Genomic DNA, 24,472 nt, shown 5'->3' with positions numbered 1-24,472 from the left:
TACCCTTAATGTCACCATTAGCACATTTCTTAACTAATATCACCACCGTCAACAGCCCTTTGTCTATGACATCTTTGGCAATCTCTCCTTTGCCTCCACCTATCACTGGCCCTCTACCCAGCTCTACCTGTCCCACCCCCCTCAACCAGCTTATATTTCACCTCATTTCTATATTCCCTCAGTCCTGTTGAAGAGTCATACGGACTCGAAACGTTAACTGTATTCCTCTCCGCAGATGCTGTCAGACCTGCTGAGTTTTTCCAGCTATTTTTATTTTTGTTCCATAATTTACTCCATCTGCCACATTTAGATTGGAGAAGACTTTGGATTCCAATTGTAAGCAATAGCTATCGTCTCCTGATTTAGTACAAAAATCTTTTCAACATCCATCCATGAATGCCTTTATAATCATAATTTTAAGAAGCATGGATGACCCTTTTTGTCCTTTTCAACGAGAACAGATTTTGGCTACCTTCGCCATCCTTTTCAGTTCCCTGTCTGAGGGCCAACAATAATCATTTCTCTCGCCCTCCTTTGGATTCCTAATATCTTACGTTTTGTTGGTAAGTGTTTTGATGTATATGCCAATGGTTAAGGGAAAAAAAATCAAAATTGGTCAAGGTCTTCCATATGTGGTTTCACAGTGGTTTATAGATCAGTGACAGCTCCACAGGGTAACACTCAATGGATTTATTTATGTACCGTCAAATTCTGCAAGCCTTGGGAAATGCTGCTATGAAATGGCATTCAACATTTGGACCCTGCACATACGAAGATTCTTTCTGCAGCAACTTGCAGTAGAGCTTTGATTATTCACTCTTGTGTTTATCTATGTTTGCAACCTGGAACAGTGGGAGTTGGCGTTTTGGATTCGGTTAAATCCGTTAATTGGTGTAACTTCAGATTTATGCGCACAGGGCTAAGTCTTTGACTCTTGATTATTCACAGGGTGATGGGTGGAAGAAAGGACCCCTTAATTACAAGCAGGAAATTGAGGCTCCCCTTATATACTTACAGTCCCCACAGCCAGAAATTTACCATCCCCCAGGGACCTTGAAATTGAAGGAGCTGGATTCCCTCCGGGTTCCTGCCCACCCCGGCCATGCAGCAATTTTATAATGGGGCAGGCAAGGCCGCGGACCTTCCCATACGTCCCTTGCCCCAATTGATGCCCTTAAGTGGCCAATTAAGGGCCTTTTCCTGCCCAGCCTCAATTTTTAGGCTGGTGGGAAGATTGAACCTCTGACGTGGTAGGGGGGAGGGGAGAGAACCCAAAATACAACAAAGTTACATCTCGTGTGAGAAGGCTGTTGGGGGTGGGAGGGGTGTGTGTGTGCGCCTCCATCAGAAGTCAGTCCTCCCTGCCTTAACGTCCAGTGGCCTTCAGGCCGACCCCAGCCTCTCTCCTGCGACTCCAATCGCCCCACCTCATGTTCTTCCCCCTCCCACCCCAGGCCTTCCCTACCCTCTCCACCCTGGGACCCCCCTTGAACTTAACCGGGCCTCCGGTTCTCTGGACTTAGTCTCTGACGTCTCCTTGAACTTCCTTTTCTGTCCACTGCAGCTCCGCTGGCCAATCAGATTGGCCAGCAGCTCTCCAAAGTATAGCTTCTTCCTGAGTGAGGGGCGGTAGTCCCGCTTGCAGCCAGTTAACGTCTGTTGGAGCATAAGCTGTCTGCAGGGCAGTCGGAGTTGGTGGGGATGTGTTCCCCGCCGACTCTACGGATGGCAGGAAACAAGACCCCACAATCCGAAAATTTCAGGCCTATATCGTGTATTTGTTTTCACTGTTTACAGCACAGATATGTACACATCTTCTGCTCTTCAAAACCGTACACCTAAGATCTTGCAAATTTATTTACTAACCTACAAGTGCTGCACGATCTTTTCACTGGTGATTTAATCCCATCAAATACTGATACGAGTGGTGCTTCCTAAGAATCACACACAGAATCACAGTGCAGAAGAGGCACTTTGGCCCATTGAGTCTGCACTGACACGTTCCTAAGATAAGCTTCTACATTTTTCTGCAAGAATCTGCATTTTACACTTAAATTATTACAAAGCAAGAATCACACTTAGTAATGTCAGAAAACCTAACCTTCCCAATATCCAGGGAATCTTCACAATACTGGGCATCCAATGAATTGTAAGCTAAAATTAAAGGATCACAGAGAATCTGGCAGCTTTCCCATTTTCCTCACCTCTTGCCCATTAATATTTTTCTCCCCGGTATGGTGAAAACACTGCCACTGCTCTCAAAAGAGATAATAAGAAAAGAAATTACAACACTGCCAAACTGGCGCAGTCATAATAAATACATGAGACATTTGCTTTCATTTTCTGGTACTGCTTTTAAGATTTCGCTTGGCAGGAATTGCTGTGCTGTAGGATAAAAGCTGTCCAGCTAATCCATTTCAGTTTCGCCAGCTGAAATCGTGCTCACCTGAGATTCCGCATTCAAGGTGAGGATCTCCTCATCGTGACCGAGGAGTTTGCAGGAGTAAGCAATGTTGATTGCTGTTTCCTGTTTGTCCCCAGTGAGAACCCAGATCTGTAAAGCAGCTTTTCGCAAATTTGCTATCGTTTCTGGGACCCCATCCTGCAGACGGTCTTCGATGCCAGTTGCGCCTAAACAGATTAAAGGAGGTGATATAGAAATGAGAAAAATTACAAGTGAAATGTGACTGACTTGATTTGTAATTATCAAAACTGATCCATAAATATAACAAAATTGACAGGCGGAAGACCAGATAGTCTACTGAGTCTGTGATACTGTAGAATATAAACCCAGGAAAGTCTCAGAAAAAAGTTCATTTTTTTGAAGTTTCCCTATTTACTATTCTGTACCATCTATGAGCCCCTCCCACCACACCAACTGAGTTGGCATCCTTCCATCTACGAGAGATCATGAACACAGAGCAAGCAAATCCGTTTCAGATGGGGTGTCTTCATATGGTGCACCTTTGCTGACGGCTCAAGAGACCAAACTTTGAGAGCCAAGTTCTGTCACAGGTGCCACACAAGAAGCTACCCAGTGTCATTGTGGATTGATATTTTTGCCGTCTGTTGCCAAGCCTCTGTAGCCATCATGGTCATCGTGGTGGTGCACCCCAGCTCACAGGGGGTGTTACCATTTTCCCAACACGGAGGGTAGGAAATAGGAGCGTGAATAGGCCACTTGGCCGTTCAAGCCTGCTCCACCATTCAATACAATCATGACTGATCATCTACTTCAACTCTACCTGCCCGTACTATTCCCACTTCCCTCAATTCCTTCAGTATACCAAAATCTATCAATCGCTGTCTTGAATATACTCTCAGCCTCTGGGGTACAGAATTCCAAAGACTCATAACCCTGAGTAAAAACAAATTCTCCTAATTTGAGTCCTAAATTACTCTGTGACTCTGAACCTCTAATTCTGGCATCCCCAGCCATCTACCCAGCATCTATTCTATCAAGTCCCTTAAGAATTTTATATCTTTCAATAAGATCATCTCTCATTCTTCTAAACTTCAGGGAACAAATGCCTGGTCTACTCACTCTACTCAATCATATGTCTAGTCTACTCAATCTTTCCCCGAAGGACAATCCCCTCAACCCCGGAATTAGTCTAGTAAACCTTTGTTGAAGTCACTCGGTGGGCAACTATGTCCTTCCTTAGGTAAGGAGATCAAACTGTACACAGTACTCGAGGTGTGATATCACAAGGTCTTATACAATTGCAGTAAGACTTCATGCTTATACTCCAATCCCTTGGCAATAAAGGCTAACAGACCATTTGCTTTTTTAATTGCTTGCTATACCTGCATGTGATTCACGTGCAATAGCACCCAGCTCCCTCGAAATACCAACATTCCCCATTTCACTCACCTTTCTTGTGTGGCATCCTAGCAAATGCTTTATTGAAAATCCAAACATGCTACATCCACTGGTTCCCCCTTGTCTACGGTGCCAATTATAACCTCTAACAGATCCATCAAACATGATTTCCCTTTCATAAATCTGCACCAATTCTGTGTAATCATATTATACTTTAAGTACTCTATTCCTAATAATAGATACCAGCATTTGCCCTCTTGATGTCAGGCTAACTGGCCTATCGTTCCCCCAGTTTCCCTCTCCTCCTTTCTTGAACAGTGGGGTTATAGTTCCTTCCTTACAATCCATGTGGACTGTTCAAGAATCTCGGGAAGGCTGAAACCTGAAGAAATTGGGTGTCACTTGTGTTACTGCAAAGCCCGGAGAGTGCACCCCAGTACTACTGGAATGTTAAATACAGACATTGATGATCTGTGCAAAACACTGGGTGGGCTGAACTGAAGTATACTGTGCGTACTTACAAACTTGGTTTTGTCTGTAAAACATCTGACAATTTGAGAGAACAGTTGTTTTGCCTGAGTTGGCACTTATTGCGTGACGCCAAAGATCAGCCGACTTACAGGCCTGACGCAGAGGGGTCAAATGATATTATAAATTGCAGGGACAAAGCTTTCCAATTCATACAGTCTTCCAAACCCACGGGTGTACTTCCAACCTTGACCACACTCTCATCCATCTTCCATTTGTTTTTGAAAGTAATACATAGCTTCAAAAAGGTTGAATTTTCTCACTGGAATTCCTAAATTACATTACTGATGCAAACTTTTCCATATCACAACTATCTACCAATATCATGGCAGAAACAATTTATCATATAACCATTTGAAGAGATGATACTTAAAAATAAAACTGCAGTGGATTACGGCAAAAAAAAATTGTGGTGTTGTCAAAGGGAAGGAACATTTTACTGAAAATGCTACCAGCTTATGTTAAGTATACCCTTGTCATTCCTTGGTTGGACAACTATAGAGTAAGCTTAAATATATTTTATGTGCACTATTTAAATAACTTCATTACCTGTCTCAGGCACCAATATACAGTTCAAGCTCGACTTAGTTTGCAACACAGCACCCATGAGTTCCAGATTGTAGGGAAGTTCTTGTTAAAATGCTTCTGAATTTTCAGGAAAATTCAACTGTAGCTGTGTTAAGTTGAGAGATTCCTTACTAAATTGTGTGATCGAATTAACGGATATTTCTACATATTGTAGAGTGGTGATGTACTCCATTCCGGATTATCACCCCACCTTTTTGCCGTCATTATACATGAACCTGCATCACATTTATAACATTGTCGCTAAGACACTGGCTATTTGTAAAAAAAAGTGACAAAAAATGCAATAAAAGCATGAAATTCGTAGTATATGTTTTCCAAAAAAACAAAAAAAGCTGCATTTTCCAGTTTATGAGTTCTAAGAGTACAAGGTTCAGCAATCAATCTGATCTAATGTCAACCTCTTAATGTTATTTTACATTTTGCTGTCAGCTTGATGCAAGTAGCCAGTATTTGTCATAATTCATGGGGTGAATGGGTTCCTTTCTGTGCTGTTATGATTCCATATTGCTGCGCACAACATTTTTTTAACAGGAAAAATGTAAGCTCAGTTGAGTAATATGAAGTTATATTCTGTGCTTAAATTCAAAGGTTTATGAAAATTGGGCCAAAATGTCAGAGTCTGCACACTTCTTAAATGAAAATCTATACTTAAATCTATAAAACGGTGATGGCTACAAATCTGTACAGTTGACTCAAACACTGGCTGTGCGTGAGCCACCACACAGTGCACTCACCTCGTCTATATTACTCAAGCTGTGAAAATGGAGTGTTAACACAGCTGGGTGCATGATAATTGTCTTAATGCACCAGGAAGAATGAAGTTCTTTCTGTGTGCTGTGCAAACATCTGCTTTTACCTAATTGATGTAGTTTATTATCTAGAGGTTACCCTTTTCTCTGAAGCTCTATTAATGAGAGTCAACTTGGTGGAAAAGCTCCATACATTATAGTTTCTCTAGAGATACAACATTTCAAAGATAAACATGCAGTAGGTTTTGCCAACTGCTTGTTCTTAGGACACAACGCATCATTGCACAGATGTGCTTATCTAAGGTCTTTGATAGCAGCCAAGCGTCCATACCTAACAGCTGAAGGTCAGTCTCCAGTTGCACTGCTGACTGGAACAGCAACTCATCCCTACTTTCAACCGAAGACTCTGCCTCCAAGTGATTTTCCAGCCATCGCGCATATTCTTCCTTACGCAAGACCTGAAATAACGACACCCGATTAAAAAAAAACAAATTATGTTTTAAAAATTATTTAAGCTCTTTTATAACAAGGGTTACCAGGCACAGCACTCAAAAGCGGATTATAGCTCAAGACTTCAAAATGGTACAACTGGCCAACATATAACAAAACAACAGGAATCAAATGCAAAACATACCACACAAAAAAATCTAAGGGCACAGTTTATGCTATAGGTGCAGAGTTTGAAATATCAGAATGATTTAAACCCAGATGACACTGCTGCCATTGTGTCATTCTTTGGCCAGGGTGAACACAAGCTCCGAACACATATGCTTCTTGCATGTGCAGAGATCTAGGTAGAAGGGTCCAAATCCCAGTTAGATTGTAATGTTAGTGAAGAGGCAGGGAGAGAGGGCAGGTTCTATGCTAACATTAGCAGAGGAACACGAGAACATACAGGCCAGAAGAAAGCTCAGTTCATCCTTTTTCATCCCTGAAAATTAAGATTGTAATTGCATTCCCTGAAATACTGATCTAATTCTCCCTGAAATTCTCCACACCACCTGCCTGGACCTCTTTTTTTTGCTCAGATTAGAGAAGCTTCTGAAAATACACAGGGCATCTAGGGAACTTCACTTTGCAGCTGGTGTGATGTTGAAGCAGGGCAAGATTGGCTCTTGAAGATGGTCTGACGACACCTTCCTGAATGAGAGTAGGGGACCTCCACCTCAGCTATAGAACTCAACTCTTCCAACGATGGCTCAGTAGCACTCTTGCCTCAGAGTCAGGTGGTTATGAGATCAAGTCCCACTCCAGGATGTGAACACAACAATCCAGGCAGACACACCAGTGCAGTACTGAGGGTGTGCTGCACTGCTGGGGGTCCCTTTTTCAAATTAGATGTTAAACTGAGGTGCAATCTGCCCTCTCAGGGGGCGTAAAAGATTCTATGATACCATTACGAAGAAAAGCAGGGAAGTTATTCCTCAATCATCACAAAAAACAGGTGAGATTTATCAGAACAATTGTGGGACTTGAGGGTTAAATTATGAGAGATTACACAAACAAGGACTGTATTCCCTGGAATCGGGAAGCTTAAGGGATGATTTGGTCTAAGTTTTTAAAATATTAAAGGGGAACTGATAGGGTGGAGAGAGAGAGAAACTATTTTCCATACGTTGGGGAGTCTAGGATTAGGGGGCGTAATCTAAAAATTAGAGCCAGAGTGTTCAGGAGCGAAATTAGGAAACACTTATACTAGCAAAGGATGGTACCGGTTTGGAGTGCTCTTTTGCAAATGGCAAGTGATTCTATGTCCATTGTTAATTTTAAAAATGAGATGGATAGATTTTTATTATCCAAAGGATATGGCGCAAAGGTGGTTATATAGGGTTAGGTCAAAGATAAGCCATGATCTCACTGAATTGGGGAACAAGCTTGAGGGGCTAAGTGGCTTACTCTTATTGCTACGTTGCTAGATTATCAGGTCATTATCACATTGCTGTTTGCAGGAGCTTGCTTTGTGCAAAATGGGGCAGTTTTTCCAACATTACAAGCGACTACGCCTCAAAAAGTAGCCCGCTGGCTGTAAAGAACATTGGTATGCCAGGCAGTTGCGACAGGTAGTAATATAAAAAAAACTTTTTTCCTCCTCTCGCGTTTTGCATTTGAAGAAAAGCTGTGAAGTCTTCCTGCTGCCCTGGTGAAAATTTGTCCATCAACCAGTAGCAGTGAAACAGATTTACCGGTCATTATCTCAAGTAGCTTAAGGGATAAAGCTGTGGGGCTGCTGTGTTTCCAAAAATACAACAGTGACTACACTTCAACAGAGGGACGGGGAGGTTGAGGGAGGGAATTCCAGAGCTTAGGGCCTAGACAGCCGAATGAATGACAGCAAAGGTGTGGCAATTAAAAATCAGGGACGTTCAAGGGGCCAGGATTTGGGAAATGTAGCTACCTCGGGGGGGGTCTATGGGGCTGGAGGAAATTAGAGAGATAAGGAGGGGTGAGGCCAGGGAGGGATTTGAAACAAGGATGATTATTTTAAAATCAAGGTGCTGTTTAACCAGGGTCGGCTAGCACAGAGGTATGGGTGAATGGAATTTGGTTCAAGTTAGGGTACAGGAACCAGAGTTTTGAAAGACCTCAAGTATATGAAGGGTAGAATATAAGGAGCTAGTGAGGAGTGTGTTACAATAGTCAAGTTTAGAGGTAACAAAGGACTCGATGAGGGTTTCAGCAGCAGGTGAACTGAGGCAAGGCTTAGTCATTTTACTTTATAAGAGTTCAATATAGTTACACGAGTAGTGCAGTAGTTAACAACTTCATTGAATGGCAGTATGATCCCTAGGATTATATCCAACTTCTAGACACTCATGGAATGGTTTCGGTGTTTATTCTGGAGTAAAACTCGAGAAGCTGCGGCACAAGCTCAGAATTTTATTTTAGTGGGATGTGAGCATCCATGGACGAGGGATCAAGGCCAGTATTCATTGCCCATCCCTAATTGCCCTCGAAAAGTAGGTGATGAGCTGCCTTCTTGAACTGCTGCAGTCCCTGTGGTATAGGCACCAGCTGTTAGCAAGGGAATTAGGCACTGAGAATGAGATGGTCTTTGCTACTGAAACTGTATTCCCTCTTTCTCGTGTGCAAAAGGCACACTTGTACAGACAAAACCCAATAAACAAATGAGTAATGGAAATCCAAACTACTTCAAACTCTAAAGGCCCCAAAATTACATAAAGGACATGAGAAAGTGGAGCAGGAGTAGGCTATTCAGCCCCTCAAGTCTGCTCCACCATTCAATAAGATCATGGCTGATCTGCCTGTGCTTCGAATTCCACATTTCCAACTACCCCCGATAATCTTTGATTCTCTTGCCTAACAAGAATCTATCCATCTCCGCCTTAAAAATACTCAATGACCCCCACCTCTACCATCTTCTGTGGCAGAGAGTTCCAAAGTCGCACAATCCGCAGAGAAAAAAAAAATCTCCTTATCTCTGTCCTAAAAGGGCAACCTCTAATTTTAAAACAGTGCCCCCTCGTTCTGGACTCGCCCACAAGAGGAAACATCCTTTCCATGTCCAACTTGTTCAGACCATTCAGGATCTTATATGCTTCAATCAAGTCACCCCTCACTCTTCTAAACTCCAGCGGAAACAAGCCCAATCTGTCCAACCTTTCCTCATGAGACAACCCGCTCATTCCAGGCATCAATCTAGTAAACCTCCACTGAACTGCCTCCAACACAAAATTAATGCCTTGTCTTGGAAGAAAAGGTTTTGCTTCAAGTCATTCTCATTGCATGTTCGATATTCTTTACAAAAATTATCCCCAGCTCCCATTCCGTTTCTCTCCCTTCACAAGTTGTCTGGCACGATCTTAGTTTCATTCATTTCCTCTTCATTATTCCTGTTCGTATGTATACATCGGGGAAAATTCCCCACCCCTTGCGGGGGGGGGGGGGTTGTGCGGGGCCGGGTGCGAACCCGACCAGTGCCCCGATTGGGTGCGCGTCGCCATTTTACATGGGCGGGCCAATTAAGGCCCACCCAGTGTGACGCACACCCAGAAGCTCCCTGTGCCAGTGGGTGAGGGGGGGAATTCCCTGAGTCGGGGCCTGTGTTCTTTCGCGCATGCGAGGCACGGAGGTGCCTCAGGGAGATCAGTTTAAGGTCTGGAATATTTAATAAAGGTGAAAAAAAAAATTTAAGGACATGTCCCCTCATGTGAAACTGTCACATGAGCTGGGACATGTCCATTAACTTTTTCCGCTCATGAGGTTCCATGAAAAATGCGAAGGCCGCCTGGGCTCTTCGCCTGCCCGAAGCCAACCTTAAGGTTGGACGGGCAACATTCTTAACAATTTAAATTATTTTGTTAATGGCCTTAATAGGCCTTTGACAGTTTGGCAGCTGACGTGGCTGACAGTTTAAATGATGCGTGGTGGTGTTGGGACACCCGCCTGATGTCGCAGTGTGTCACTTTACGCGTCGGCCCCACCCCCACTTGCCGATGGGAAAATTCTTTCCCCTTTCTCTAGATTTGTTTTTTTTTAATCTAGCTAATATCTAACAGCTAGGCAGATCCATGTTGGCATTTATAGATGATTTCCATGCCGTCAATATGCCCGTTTACATATGCAATTTTTAAAGGCAACTTCTCAGGATGTGAGCTTCATTAGCAAGGCCAGCATTCAGTGTCTAATCTTAGCTCCCCTCGAGAAGGTGACGATGGGCAGTCTTCTTGAACCACTGCAGTCTGGGTGGTGAAGATACTGCTTGCTTGGAAGTTTCAGGATTGACTTTTTAGGGACATTCCCTTATGAATCAGTATCTTGGGAAGCAAAGCAACCCATTCATTCTCCAAAGATTGATTCTGGACAGCAGTACAAAACTACATGCAAAAGGAATTTTCCATTACAGAAATGCTCTGGAACCTGAGCCATTCTTGAGCCAGGTTTTCAAACAAAATATCTTTGAAAAACTCTTTCTTCTAGGGTGATTTTAGCAATTGGACAGCTTTCTAGAGCAGGTTACAGAGGGAAACGAGAAAGGTACCAACTGAATGAAAAAAAAGAATATTCCTTATCCACTTTAAAAAAAACAGAACTAATTTAAACTGTTCCTCATCTTTATCCCCTTTCTTAATTGTATGTCTCCCAATCATGCTTTTCTTTTCCCTTGAATTACGGCGGTTTTAAAGTTTAATCTCTAGAGTTTCTTCTCTGGTTTGCTATTGAAAAAAACCATACATTAAAAACAAAATATCTCTTAAAGTCACTTTACTAGAAATGTTCTTTCTTGCCACCTGGTTACCAAATTACTCCCTGCACAATAAATTTACAGATTTCTACTCACAAGCTGAGCTGCCTACTTCCTCTGCCACAACTGACTGGTCACTGGGCTGGGGGCTAGAGGTTACAGGTGCAAAATGAACAAGCTTTAAGGAAGAATAGAAATAAATCGGAGTACAGCCTACGTATAACAGATTCTCTGCAAAAGTAGTGATGACTTGAACTGACTAACTCCTATAGGGAGGAGCTGTATGGGGCTGGTGATAATAAAGTGAAGCATTGCCTGCTGGTCCTTTTATATGACTGGAGTTACATTAGCTTCTGCTAAGTCAAATCCATCCTGTTTACACGATGGAACAATTTAATAAAAATGGCAAAAGGCACATGTGATTTATCCTAAGTTGCTACTGTGCATTTGTCAATTTTAGACTGGGGTGTAGGGTGGGGTAAAATTATATTGATTAACAGCTTGGCTGCTCAGAGTGCGGGCGGTCGGTTCAACACACCCCGGGATTCACCCCAAAACGGTGGACCTGACTGTTAGCGAATAGGGTTTACCAATCAGCTGGCGGCAGCAGTTCACGTTGAAGACAGTCAATGGAAAGCCTATTCCAGGAGGAATCCGCTGCCTTCAAAGCGACAGCATCAAATTATTCATACCACAGGGCCACTGCGGACAGCAGGACCTCTGTTGGAAGGAACCCTGTATTATAAAATACTTCACAGAACTCAAAAGTTCCTTTGCTATGGGTCAGTGGATCGGTAAGCGTTTTCTTGTAGGATAGCAGGCCAGGGTTGAATGGAGAAGGAGATGGATAAATATCTTGGAATTTTATTCACACATATCTAGATATCAGGCAGTTCTTATGTAAGGCCTTCCTCAGCCATTTAAATAGATGAGTCGACTCTATGATAGGGGAGACCATACAAGGCTTGTGATGGGGAGCTGCTCTGTTTTCATCTCACACCTTACATTTTCACTCACCTACTACTTGATTTAACAGACCTCAACATGGCTCGGTTAAGTCAAGTTTACTGAAAGCAGCGGGAGGTTGTAAATATGGGTTAAAGGAAGAAAGATGGAAGTGTAAAAACACAAACACCAAGTGAGAGCTATAGTTGCTACAAGCACAACAATATTAACCCACCACAGAATAGATCATAACTTCTAAGCTAATACACACCCTCTTGGCTATACAGAGTGTCCGGAGTCCATCTGTGGCGTACTGGTTTAGGTAATTCTGCGTTTTGTTCCGGATTTTCCTCCTGCGTTTGCTGGTGCTGTTCTCTTAAAAGTTGGAAAAAGAGGGGAAAAAAAAGCCAATTAAATTGGTAAGGAAAATTCTGCACAGTTGCCGAGAAAACATTAGAAAAATAATTGGATGCTCAGGCAGGTCATAGTAAAGTGACTGCTTGACGGAGTCATCCCGCGTGACAAAGCCACACAAACTGAACAAGTTAACGCTCTCTTCGGCAAGCTTCCGCAGCCCCCAGTCTAATTCAGTTATCCAGCATTCGCCTCCAGCCTGAGCCTTATCGCAGGCTGGGGCTCAAGCAGCTTTCGACGCCCTCGACGCATAATTGTTCTAACGAGAAAGCACATCTTTAGCGGAGTGCGGTCGGTCACCTTATGTCGCTTTACCCTCCGTTGCCCCGAGGGCAGCCCCTCAATCCAGCAAACCCCCAGCTGAGAACACGTGGATCTCATCAAGCGAGGGGATGCAACTCTTAACGTGCAGGCGAGACGAGGAGCTGCTCCGCCCAGGTCCCGTGAATTATGGGTTCACACACAATCAACTGTAATTAGTGCAGCGGGTGCCAATATTTCACTCGCTGGTTCGCGCTGAAGGGAGAATCGCCACATTTGGCATCTCCTGCAGCACTGGAGCTTCTTCCCATTTTTCAGATCACAAATGTTTTCTATTATTTAATATGCGGCTGGGAGGACTGTCGGCACCAACATGAAAAAAATCCATCAGCCTTTCAGGAGGCGAGTGCAGCGATTTGGATTATGTCCAATTAGGAGGTTATTTTTCAGCTTTAAGTGTTGCCAATACATCTTTTTTTTTTAATTTGGTTTTAATGTTGCTTATGCAGCTTTCTGTTCTGATGTTACAGATGCATCTTTACCGTACGACTTTTATGATAAATTTTATGCTGTATTGGAGCGCACTTCAACCGGCAAACAAGGCGGTGGAGAACTCCTGAGGCTTAACCGCAACTTGCATTTATATAGCGCCCCTCACATCGCAAAACATCCCAAGGCACTTCACAGGAGCCTAATTAGGTGAAGGCTGACACCCGACCAAAGGAGGAGACATTAGGGCAGGTGACCAAGCACTTGCTCAGAGGTAGGTTTTAAAGAACAGTTAAAAGGAGGATGGCTAAACAAGTCTTGGTGCAGGTTAGGGCACAGGCAGCCTGGTTTTGATGAAGCTTTGGATCAAGAGAGGCTGACTAGCAGTAACTAACACATCATATCATTAAAAGGATACCTACCTAGACTGCTAATTATTAGAGTTTACTTTGTGTTAAGTTAATGCAAATCCATCCATGGAAATCACAAGAAAGTGAAGTAAAAGATTATGTTGTGAAGCTAACGGCAGAGTGGCGCAAATCACCCTGCAACTTGTGGGAATCTGCAATTCATGAAATTAGAAGTATGGGATGAACTTAATGTTGGTGACAGGAGAGACATGGCGAGACGCCAGCCGGTTGGAGAACCGGTGGGAGTGCTGCACCAATCTTGTTGGTGAAGGCCCGCCATATTAAATACCCATCAGGCACTTAAAAGGCCAGCATTGGGCCTTCTCCTAGATTGAGGGCGCTGGGTAGGATGGGGATTGCCAGGTGGGAGCCCCAGGAGGCGGAGGGGGAGGATTGTCTGAGCCAAGGGCAGGAGATGGCCACCCACCCCCACCCCCACCCCCGCACCCTTCCCGTTGCTATGTCCCTAGGTCAAGAACCGAATGCCGGACAGCGAGGGATTCCCCCATGTAAGTCCGCAAGCAAACTCAACAGGGTTTGCTCTTTGGGCTTCCCATATGGCGAGTCCCCTGCCTGCCACTGGTTGAATACCGATGCTGCGGAAGGATAAAGTCCCGAAGAGGGCATTAACTCAATTAGCGTCCAGTCAGGAACCCTGTCCGTAAGGCTTCCATCCCAGGCTCTATCAGGTGGAAGCAGGAAGATGGCAGGGTCCCTGCCCACACCCACCTGCCCGATCAAACACCTCGCTGCTGAAGGTGTGGGGGGAAGGCACATTAAATTTCACCCAGGAAATCTGAGCGATTTTGGGCTTTGAGTGCAGGACCTTTGAACGAATATTATATACAGCATGGCTAGTAGCAGGCACACTAAAACCACAACATGATTAGATCATAGGCAGTTTGTAATCAAACCTAATGAGGCTATAATTCTGTGGTTAACCACAAAGATGTTGCCAGATCCGTCAACCGACTGCATTTGATACTCAACCCTATTCTACCTTCCAGTTTAAGGCTGGCACACTCCTTTCTCCTCCACCTCAAGACGACTTAAACCTGATGCACCAGACACAGTCAAATATAATGCCAAAATAAATATTGTATGCAAGGAATGGGTTAGCCTCAAAACAATAAAAAAAAAATCAGAATAGACACAGAGGATATCAAGCAGAAACCCAATCGAGGTGCTCTGAATTAAGGTGACAAGTGCGATTGAATCAAATAACTGCACACCTCCCCTTCCATTATTGCTATCATATCCTATACTCTATTCATTGCACTGCAAATGAAAGCCATTTACTATTTAAAACAAAGGCTTTAACATGTTTGGTACTAAATATTGCACAATACTGTTTCAATTGGGTAATATATCATCAATAGCTGGTGTCAGATATTCCTGACACAAATGGTACATTATTGATATTAAAGAGGCAAGTTCCACTCATCCAACTCCTCCCCGGTGCTCAGTGCAGTTGCCAACTGCAAAATGTGGACCTCCTTCCACTGGATGAGACTGGAGAAGCTGGGATTATTCTCTTTAGTGCAGAGATAAGATGAAGGGGAGACCTGGAGGAGATGATCAAAATGATGAGGCTCTTTTCTTTTGAACAGAGCAAATAGGGAGAAGCTGCTTTCTCCACAAATGGGGCGGTAATCAGAGGTCGTCAATTTAAAATAATTACCAGAGGAACAAGAGGGTGATTCCCACCCACCCACCCACATGCACACATCCACACCCACCCATGCCACGCACAAGGATTGTTAAGAACTAGACCATTGCCTGAAATCAGATGTGCTACATAAAAGGCAATTGGACCTGTACTTGAAGAGGACTAATTTGTAAGGTTATGAGGATAAAGCTGGGGAAACGGGACTAAATTGGACAGCGCTTGATAACTAAATGGCCACCTCCTATGCTGTAAGGTTCTATACTTCTATGGGCCACCAATGGGCCCAATGCTGTTTGGCTGTAGACTGCAAACTTGAAACAAAAGGCAGAATTGTCCTAGATTTGCACTAGAATGCGGTAGCGGGCGGGTTAAATGAAGCTTTACACCCTGGCCACAATGGCAGCTTCTCACACCGTATCATCCCAAACCCGCCGCATTACTTATGCATTCCACCAACCATGCAGTTTCCATGGCAGGGGGGTCTCTCATTCGCCCACCACGCCATTACCTCGTTGCTTCATCAAGCCGGGTGCCACATTTAAAGTCTAGCCGCGTGTTCACCTCTCTGTTTCCAGCCCACGACTGCTGCATGAAAGACATGGCCCCAAAAGGCAAAAAAGACTGCAGCCCCCAGGTTTAGTGACGTGTTCCTTGAGCGCTGTTTGGACGCTGTGGAGGCTCGCCACGATGTCCACTACCCCAGTTCTGGCTGAAGGAGGGGCAGTGCCATCACCAATCCAACACAGGAGGTGGTGGCAGTATTGGTCAGCGTCAATGCCCTGCAAGAGAGGACAGCCACCAGTGCTACGGGATGAATAGTCTCATCCATTCTGCCAGGGTAATTCACTCTTCTCATCACTCTCAACTCTCACACTCCACATAGTGTCATGTGCCCTGCTCTCACAGACTCCAGCTGTTTCAATGCAGGAAAAGCCTGCTCAAATCAGCAGGGAGAGGTCCCAGACCAGGGGTGGAGTGGGCCACTTCGAGGAGCATGCCGTCGTGCTAACTGGTGAGGATGTGGACTCTGCCTGCAGCGACAGTGATGTCGGCGGTAAACACCCACGAGGATCCAGCACCCCATCATCCCTCTCTCAATGCAACTGTGAGTGCTCTCTCTCTCTCCTGCTATTGACTCTGTTGCTATGCTCTAATTATCTCTTCTTCGGTTCACAGGGAGCTCTGCCAAGCGACTGACACCCTCAGCCAGCCAGTCCTTCAGCTCCATCCATGTCCTCACCTCCAGCCAAGAGGACACCTCCTCCATTGAAGAGCTGGAAATAAGCAACCTGGAAGACCTGTCATGGCGCTTACCCACACCCTCCACCAGCGCAGAGACATGCACCTGCAGCAGAAGGCAAGTTCAGCTGAACTCCCTGGCACTCGGAGGACTCCTGGCGAAGAGGCATCTGTGAGATCAGAGTCAGATGACAAACCTCTGGATGAGGCTTTCAACTCATCGTGGAGAGTCAGCAGAAGGCGAGGGAACATCATGCAGAGCTGTTGGAAGCCTTCAACAGAGTGGCTCACATGTCAGAAGAGTACATCCGCCTGCTCTCTGATGAAGTGATGCCCACATGTGCGCATGTGGAGGTCTCATGGGGAGAATGGTGGATGCCATGGAGACCCTGGTCCAGCAGAAAGTGGAGATATGTGCAGACCTGCACGCCATTGTGGTAGCCATGGGTGAGTTCCTGCAGTGGCAATGCGAGGGGGAAACGGGGCACCTTGATGTCCCTCCAGGTGCTCCTTCCCCTCAACGAGTCAGGCTGGGGCCCTCGGGCACCCGAAGGGAGGAGGAGCAGCAGTTGGACACCCCTGGGTCATCCACTCAGGAATCTCAGAGGCTGTCCACTCCCTCTGAAGTCCCCTTTGCCTGTGAGCCCCTCAACCTCATCCTCTGTCACTGCAGAGGGAGCAGCTGGCCGATGAGTGATTCTGGAGGGAGAAGTGTGTGTGTGGCAGGGACTTTCGGAGCCTCGTGCAAGCACACACCCATGCACGCAGATCCTTTCTGTATCACATCCAACTCAATGTCCTGAGCATTTTCAATGCTGCCTGCTGGGGTTCGCTTTCAGTTGTCCATCTGAGCTTTTCTGCATCTCTGCCCACCCACTGATCACACTTCTATACAACAACTGATCTTGCCCACCATGACTCTCGTTTCACTTTCAATTTGGACAGTGTGGTGCTAATTCAGTTTTACCTTTGCGTCTCCCATCCTTTCCGCTCCCCCAGTCACCCTTTTCTTTTCCCCCCATGACAGTTGACCCCCCCGGAATCATCTTCCACCTCCCCTCTGCAATCCAGCAGCCACAATCCTTTTCTTTCGGGGATCTGCTGGTGAACACGCAAATTCCCTTCCATCCCGAAAATCCCAGTTAACCTCCTGACCTCCTCCTTCCCATCCCAGGGTCCATGTCTGCCTCCGAATCCCCACCAACTACCCTCGCCGTCCCTTCTATTGCTACTATCAAACCCTCACACTCCCAGCTCACTCTGCCCTTGATCATTCTCACCATTCTCTGATACCACGCCCACAATCAGTTCACTTCCCAGGAGGCAGTCATGAACCAATCAGACCCCTCCCTAGCACATTCACCTGGACATACTCCCCTCCAAAACCCCTCCCCCCCGGACCCCGTGAATCCATTCCCCCCTGTGGGCCCCTTCCCCCCTCCTTAGCTCTCCCACCACCTCCCCGGACTCCCCCACCCGTCCCGTTCCTTAGCCCTTCCCCACTCCAGACTCCTCCTTCCACCCTTACTCCCTCCCCTCTCTGCGCTCCTTCCTTCCCCCAGACTCCGCCCCCTCTCTCTACACTCCTCCCCCCCCTCCAAACTCTTTCCCTTACACCTTCCACCCTCCTTACACCTACATCCCCTGTTGCCATCTTCTTCCCAGTTACCCCCTCCTCCGCTCCCAACCTTACCCCCTGCAACACCTTCATTTCCCCCAAACCTCACTCCCGACACCTATATTCTCCCCCCCCCACCGACAGATCTTCCTCTCCCAGTCAATCCTAGGCCTTCCTTTCACACCCCCTCGACCATCATCTGCTGTGAGCATCAACGGTGATTTTCCAACTTCAGTGAGCTGCTTTGCAGCAAAGCGATGTCCATGAGAATCCTCTCAGCATGCCTTGGACGTTCCTCCAGTGTACTGCTGCTGTCAGACTCCTGCATCTTCTGCTCCTCGGATGTCCGCAACGTGAGTGAAGCCCTGGCAGTAAGTCCCGACTTCTGCACAGCACACTTGTCGAGACGTGTTCTGCACCAATGTGTTTTCCTGCCGACGTGGGCAGAAGGTCCAGCAAGACCCGGGAGGGGTGGGGGGGAGGCAGTGGGGGTGAGTCTGGCGGGCTGGCTTTATAATGATATGTTGATGTATTACAACAAGGTTCCCGATGTCCGATGGTGGGGAACATGTCCCACCATCGAGAGGCTGAGCGGACGATTGCAAACTGGTTTCACGATACTATGAAACCAATAAATCTATTTTTGGCCTTCTCACTAAATTGTCCACTCACGCCACTGAACATGCCCGATACCAGCGGGCACGGAAAAATCCATCCAAAGACAGGGGTGTTCAATGGCTGTAAATCTTCTTGTGGGCAGCAGCAACAATGGAATAGTGCTTTTAATCATTTTAAATGTGCTTCAAACGTTTGTCACCAATGTGCGATATTCAAAGGAGGAATGATAGTGCGGAGATATGTCGAGGACACTCTTAAAATGCCATCAGTCAAGATTGCAAGACACCAGATTGGGGATTTTTACAATCTATTTGCTCAACACAAGATTGATATTGATTTCTCAGAGGGACAGCAAAGTTGATTAATGTGGAGACCTAACGCATGCAAGACCCCGAACAAACTCTTACACAGCGAGTGAGCAGGCTGGGGCCAGTGCACAACCATTATTTCTTTTCTCACAAGAGATTGGTTTAGGATTCTTAAGCTTATTATTCTCATACCTCATTAACTTGTAAATTTCTAAAGCAACAATATTGAATTTAAAAAAATATGCCTACTGGTCTAATTGCTGCCTGTGTCACATTGCAAATCCTCAGGAGTTTCTTTCAAAATCCTGAGGGTGTCATCACAACATTATACAAACTACTTCCCAGCAATCAAAGGGTTCACAATGATCAAATCTCTACCAGAAGCACCGCTTCCCTTTCCTAGAGGAGCATTTGTCATTAAGATATATATTAGGCAAGGCCACAAGATTCTGGAGTCTCACAGTGGCAACTGAACTGCTGTAAAACTGACTTCACGAGTCACACCTGCATGGAGCTTTCTAAAGTTTGTTAACTCGAGGAAATAGCTTGCATACCAGGGTGTTAAAATGCTTTGCTGGTTGGGCACTTGGTGTACAAGTTGAATGAGTGGCTCTTACAACAATGCAACTAATACATTTCTCGGTCAATGAAGGACCTGGTAGATAAAAGGGGTTATGGAAAAATGCCACAAAAATGCTATCCAACTTCAGGACCCCGATCTCCTTTTCAGTATAGGGGAAAATTCAGCTGTGAAATCACCATGAGAAATATTTTCAAGATGGCTACCCCCCCCCCCCCCCCCCCCCCCCCCCCCCCCCCCCCACCACCACCTGTCTGTACACCAGTGTGAGACTGGCAAGTTAAACAGCAAGTGCTTAAAATCCAGGTTACTAAAATAACCCTGTCTGACACCTCAAACATTAACATGCATTCCCTGGCTGATCCGCTGAGCATTTTCATCATTTTCACTTTATTGTTTCAGATTTCCAGCAACCGCAATCCTTTTCTACCCCCGTTGCTTTTTGCTAGATTAACATTTGAGTAACATTTTGGAAAAGGGCAAGAGAGTTCTATTATGGGAAGCAGCAAAACAAAACCGAGCGGAGAGCCAGAGGTGAATGCCAAGAGTCAGAAATTCTTACTGTCACCGCAGAAAAGCAGCTAATGGGTTTAATGGACATGAAGAGAATCCTTCGAACTGGAAGAAAGGTGATTAAGTGCGAGATGAGATAAAAAGGTCATTTGGGACAGACTGTGAAATAGACACTAGAAGAGGCATGAAAAAAGACAACAGGATTTCGAAATCCCTCTGTACTGTCACTGATTCTGGTTAATGTGATTATGTCATGTTCTTATGTGCAACATTTGAACAATTCTGATAACTCAGTTATTGGGTAAAATGGAATCTACAGGAATGCCAACCATATGGTGAGGAAAATGCTTCCAAAACAGAACGAAGCAAACAATCTGATTCAGAGTGGAATGGACTGGTGGGAAAATGAGACACAGTCAGCCAAGTCTGAAGTTGCTAAAATGAAGGTACAGACTAAATGGCTGCAATGCCGAGGGAAAAAAAGAACAAGATCAGTGCCACCGAGTTCTTGCTGATATTGCGCTAACGTTAAGTGTTATTAAAGTGAGCGGCTGAAGCACAAGTTAAATGTCAAACTTCCAGGAGCCCGAAGCCCGAATTACAGTGAGTTCTGGCAGCTTTAATGAAGTTGGATGTGCAGGAGCCCAACAATATTAGCACAGGTCCCTTAGTTAAAGAGGAAACTTCCCGAATGGAATTGCATGTTTGAAAGTCTTCTGGGCACGATGCCGTGACGTGGTAAAGGAGAACAGCATTGAGATTTGGTGTCGGAGCTCAGATGATAGGTGTTTTTGGTTCTGTAGCCAGACGCCAATTAGCTTCAGGCAAAACTGCTCACATATTGTCGGCGAGCCGACGCAGACCAGTGGTGATACACAGTTCATAGGGACTAGTCGGTCACAGGTGGCAGTGAACGTGGGGTCGGGTTTTCCCATCCTGCTGCAGGGCCACATTGTGCAGGGCAGGGTTTAAAAATGACGAATGGGACACGTTTCCTGCTTCCATTCCTGTCACTGAGCAGCGAGGGACCTTGGGGATGATTTTACCGGCAGCTGATTAAGAGCCTGCCACCAGGACCGGCGTCCAATTAAGGAGAGCGGCCTGCCTCTCAGAGGGCTGGGAAAATAAATAGGGCTGGTTATGGAGTCTAGAATTGTCAATAGTACTCCAAGTGTGGTCTAACCAAGGATCTACACAAGGTTAACATAACTTTCCTATTTTTCAATATTCTTTCTCCAAAAATTAACCCCAGTGCTTTGTTTGCATTATTTATGGCCTTAACTTGCATTGTGTCTTTTAATGATGCAAACCTCTAGATCCCTATGCTCTGCTACCCCATCTAGAATATATTTTCTAAAGAGTCTGTGGCTTCCTATCCTCCCAATCAAAATACACCACGACACACTTCTCTATGTCAAAATTAATTTGTCATTTACATGCCTTTTTACAAGTTGATCAACATCATGTTTGACAAATTTATTAGATTTGTTTTGAGCACAAAACTAGTCGAGTAAATAAAGGGGAAACCAGTGGATGAAGTATACTTGGGGATTTCCAAAAAAGCATTCAATAAGGTGCCACATAAAAGGTTACAATGCTTGACAAGAGCTCAGAGCTGGGGGCGATACATTAACATATATAGAGGATTGGTTAAATGACAAGAAGCAAAGAGTAGGGAGAAATGAGCATTTTCAATATGGTAGGCTGTGACTTGTGGAGTGCCACAAGGATCAGTTGTTGGCCCTTCAGCTACTTACAATCTATGTTAACAATTTAGATGGAGAAATCAAGAGTAATGTATCCAAATTTGCTGACAATACAAAACTTGGTGGGAATGCAAGCAATGAGGATGCACAAAGAGTGCAAAGAGATATAGACAAGTTAAGTGAATGGGCAACAAGGTGGCAGATGGAGTATAACGTGGGGAAGTGTGAGGTTCTCTAATTCAGTAGTAATAGAAAAGCAGAATATTTTTAAAATGTTAATGTTCAGAGAGGGTGTTCTTGTACAAGGAACGCAAAGTAAGCGTGCAGGAATAGCAAGTAGTCAGAAAGGCAAGTGGCATTTTGGCCTTCATTGCAAGGGAATTGGAATGCAAGAATAAGGGAGTATTGTTACATTTGTATATGGCTTTGGTGGGACCACACCTGGAATACCGTGTGCCATTTTGGTTTCCATATCTCAGGATACGCCTTGGAGGCAGTATAGCCAAGGTTCACTAGATTGGTTCCTGGGGTGAAGGGGTTCTTCTATGATGAGAGGTTGAGCAAATTGGGCCTATCCTGACTGGAGTCTGAAGAATGACAGGTGATCTAATTGAAAGATACAAGATTCTGACCAAGGTGGACAGACATTTTCCCTGGTTGGGGAATCTAGAACTTGGGGACATAGTCTCAGGATAAGGAGTCGATTCTTGGATAAAAACAAAAAACTGCGGATGCTGGAAATCCAAAACAAAAACAGAATTACCTGGAAAAACTCAGCAGGTCTGGCAGCATCGGCGGAGAAGAAAAGAGTTGATGTTTCGAGTCCTCATGACCCTTCCAATGTTGGCTATATTCAAAGCTGGAACTGATAGATTTTTAAGCTCTCAGGGGATCAAGAGATATGGGAAAAGGATAGGAGAGTGAATTTAAGGCAAAAGATAGGCCATGACCATATTGAATGGTGAAGCAGGCTAAAGGGGTCATATGGTCTACCCCGCTCCTATTTTTTATGTTCCTAAATCGTTAGTGTTGTCTTGTATTTTGTCACAGTCATCCTCAATATATCACTTTTGAAAACAGAAGCCTTTTGAGGTGCTTGCAATGTTTAAGGTAAAACCACCACAGCAGGAAGAATACCCTGACTACTGAGCAACTGTCTCAAGAATCAAACCATTTAATGAAGGCCGAGGGATATAGGAGGGGACTTTAACTTTTTTAACCTATTGCAGGGGTTGGGTGGGGTGGGCAGGTGAAGCCTGGAATTCAGCATTTCCCCACATGGGTGTGGAGTTTTAACTTAATAGCTCGTGCGTGACATAACTGACACGCTCCCTTGCCTGAAAGTCAGGCTGATCGATCAGCCTTGGCTTCCAGCCGAGAGCAAAATGCTGCAGACGAGGATATTAGAGCAGCCCTAACCAGGGTGCCAGAAATAGGAGGCCTTTTTTTTTTGGAGGGTGAGGTGGGGGGGGGGGGGGGAGGGGGATGGGGAGGAGGAGGGGGAGGAGGGGGGCTTGGCAATCGGAGGGCTCGGAGATGCATCCAATCATTGTGGGGGGTTGACACTTATCTGCTGGATGCCACAATCCTCTCCTCCCTGTAGCTGCCAAGTTTCCTTGAAGGTTGGGAGACTAAGCCAGAGTTAAAATCGAAACGGTACATAAAAATGATTGAATGCCTTATCGTAATATTTAAAGCAATTATCAATGGAAGCTTATTTTATGCAGATCACTGTGAGTACAGTAGCACAATGAATACTCCCAGCAATACCAATATTAACGAAGAACTCACCCTTCAACCCCTTAAAATGCAAGATGCCTTTCAGTGATTTTTTTTTTGTTGTGTCCAGAATAAATATATTCACCAGGTTTCTAGCTCAAACTACGTACGTGCACGGCAACCCCAGTCTGATGCAGCACTTAGAAAAGTAGAAATTATAGTTAGTTATCGCGTGGATGCATGAATCACTGTCAACTTCCTCCCTGCATTATCTTAATGGAGACATTAACCCTGCTTAAAACGTTGGTAATTTCTATCTTACATATTATAAGTCACAGCAGCTTGATGATTTATTTACTCAGATCCATCCCATTCATCACTGCAAGTGCTAGCCTTGCCTAATTGTGTAATTTGCATGATCAGGAAATATTTATGGCAGATTTTCCTCCACCTTTTAGAACATCAGCATTGATACACTGGAACTATTTGTTCGGAAAATAAAAAGACTTACATTTATATAGTGGTTTTCATGGCCACAGGGCATCCCCCAAAGCGCTTCACAACCAATTAAATACTTTCTGATATTAGTCACTGCTCTGATGTAGGAAGCGTTGCATCCCAATTTACAGCCAGTCAGCTCCCACAGACAGTGATGTGATAATAACTATCTTTCTGGTGTCACCTTGAGGAACAGATATTGGTCAGGACGTCATTGCTTCAAAAAAAATACATCCACTTGTGGGGAGCAGACAGGGTTTAGAATTGTATCCGAAAATGAAACCTCAAGACAGTGCACCGCCCCCTCAATACTGCACTACATTGTCAGATTAGATTTTTGTGCTCAAGTCCTGGAGTGGGGCTCGAACTGACAACCCCCAGATTCAAAGGCTGCTGCCAACTGAGTCACAACTGAAATACAGACATTGGGACAGTAACTGTGAAGCTTTGGCTGCTTTAATACCAAATGCACCAATCAATGAGTGGAAGTTGCTATAATGGGCCAAGACACCAAATTTGAGGACAGGTATTCTAGAATTCTGTGCGAGTAAATAAAATCCTAATTTGGGAACAAGGAAGTACAATTAAAACATT

At 44.9% G+C, this 24,472-nt stretch overlaps 1 protein-coding gene across 1 annotated transcript in view; it reads right to left on the bottom strand.

Moving 5' to 3' along the window:
• atp10a (ATPase phospholipid transporting 10A) overlaps positions 1-24,472 on the bottom strand; it is a 173,934-nt gene that overhangs the window by 29,880 nt on the left and 119,582 nt on the right. Inside the window, exons 11-13 of the mRNA XM_041198658.1 lie at positions 12,108-12,211; positions 6,020-6,146; positions 2,447-2,631 (exon numbers count right to left, since the gene is read on the bottom strand). Of these exons, the coding sequence (XP_041054592.1) occupies positions 2,447-2,631; positions 6,020-6,146; positions 12,108-12,211 (416 nt within the window). The remainder of the gene's footprint in view (positions 1-2,446; positions 2,632-6,019; positions 6,147-12,107; positions 12,212-24,472) is intronic.

Source organism: Carcharodon carcharias, chromosome 11 (assembly GCF_017639515.1).
Source record: "Carcharodon carcharias isolate sCarCar2 chromosome 11, sCarCar2.pri, whole genome shotgun sequence".
NCBI lineage: Eukaryota > Metazoa > Chordata > Chondrichthyes > Lamniformes > Lamnidae > Carcharodon > Carcharodon carcharias.
This window is presented reverse-complemented; position numbering and strand designations above follow the sequence as displayed.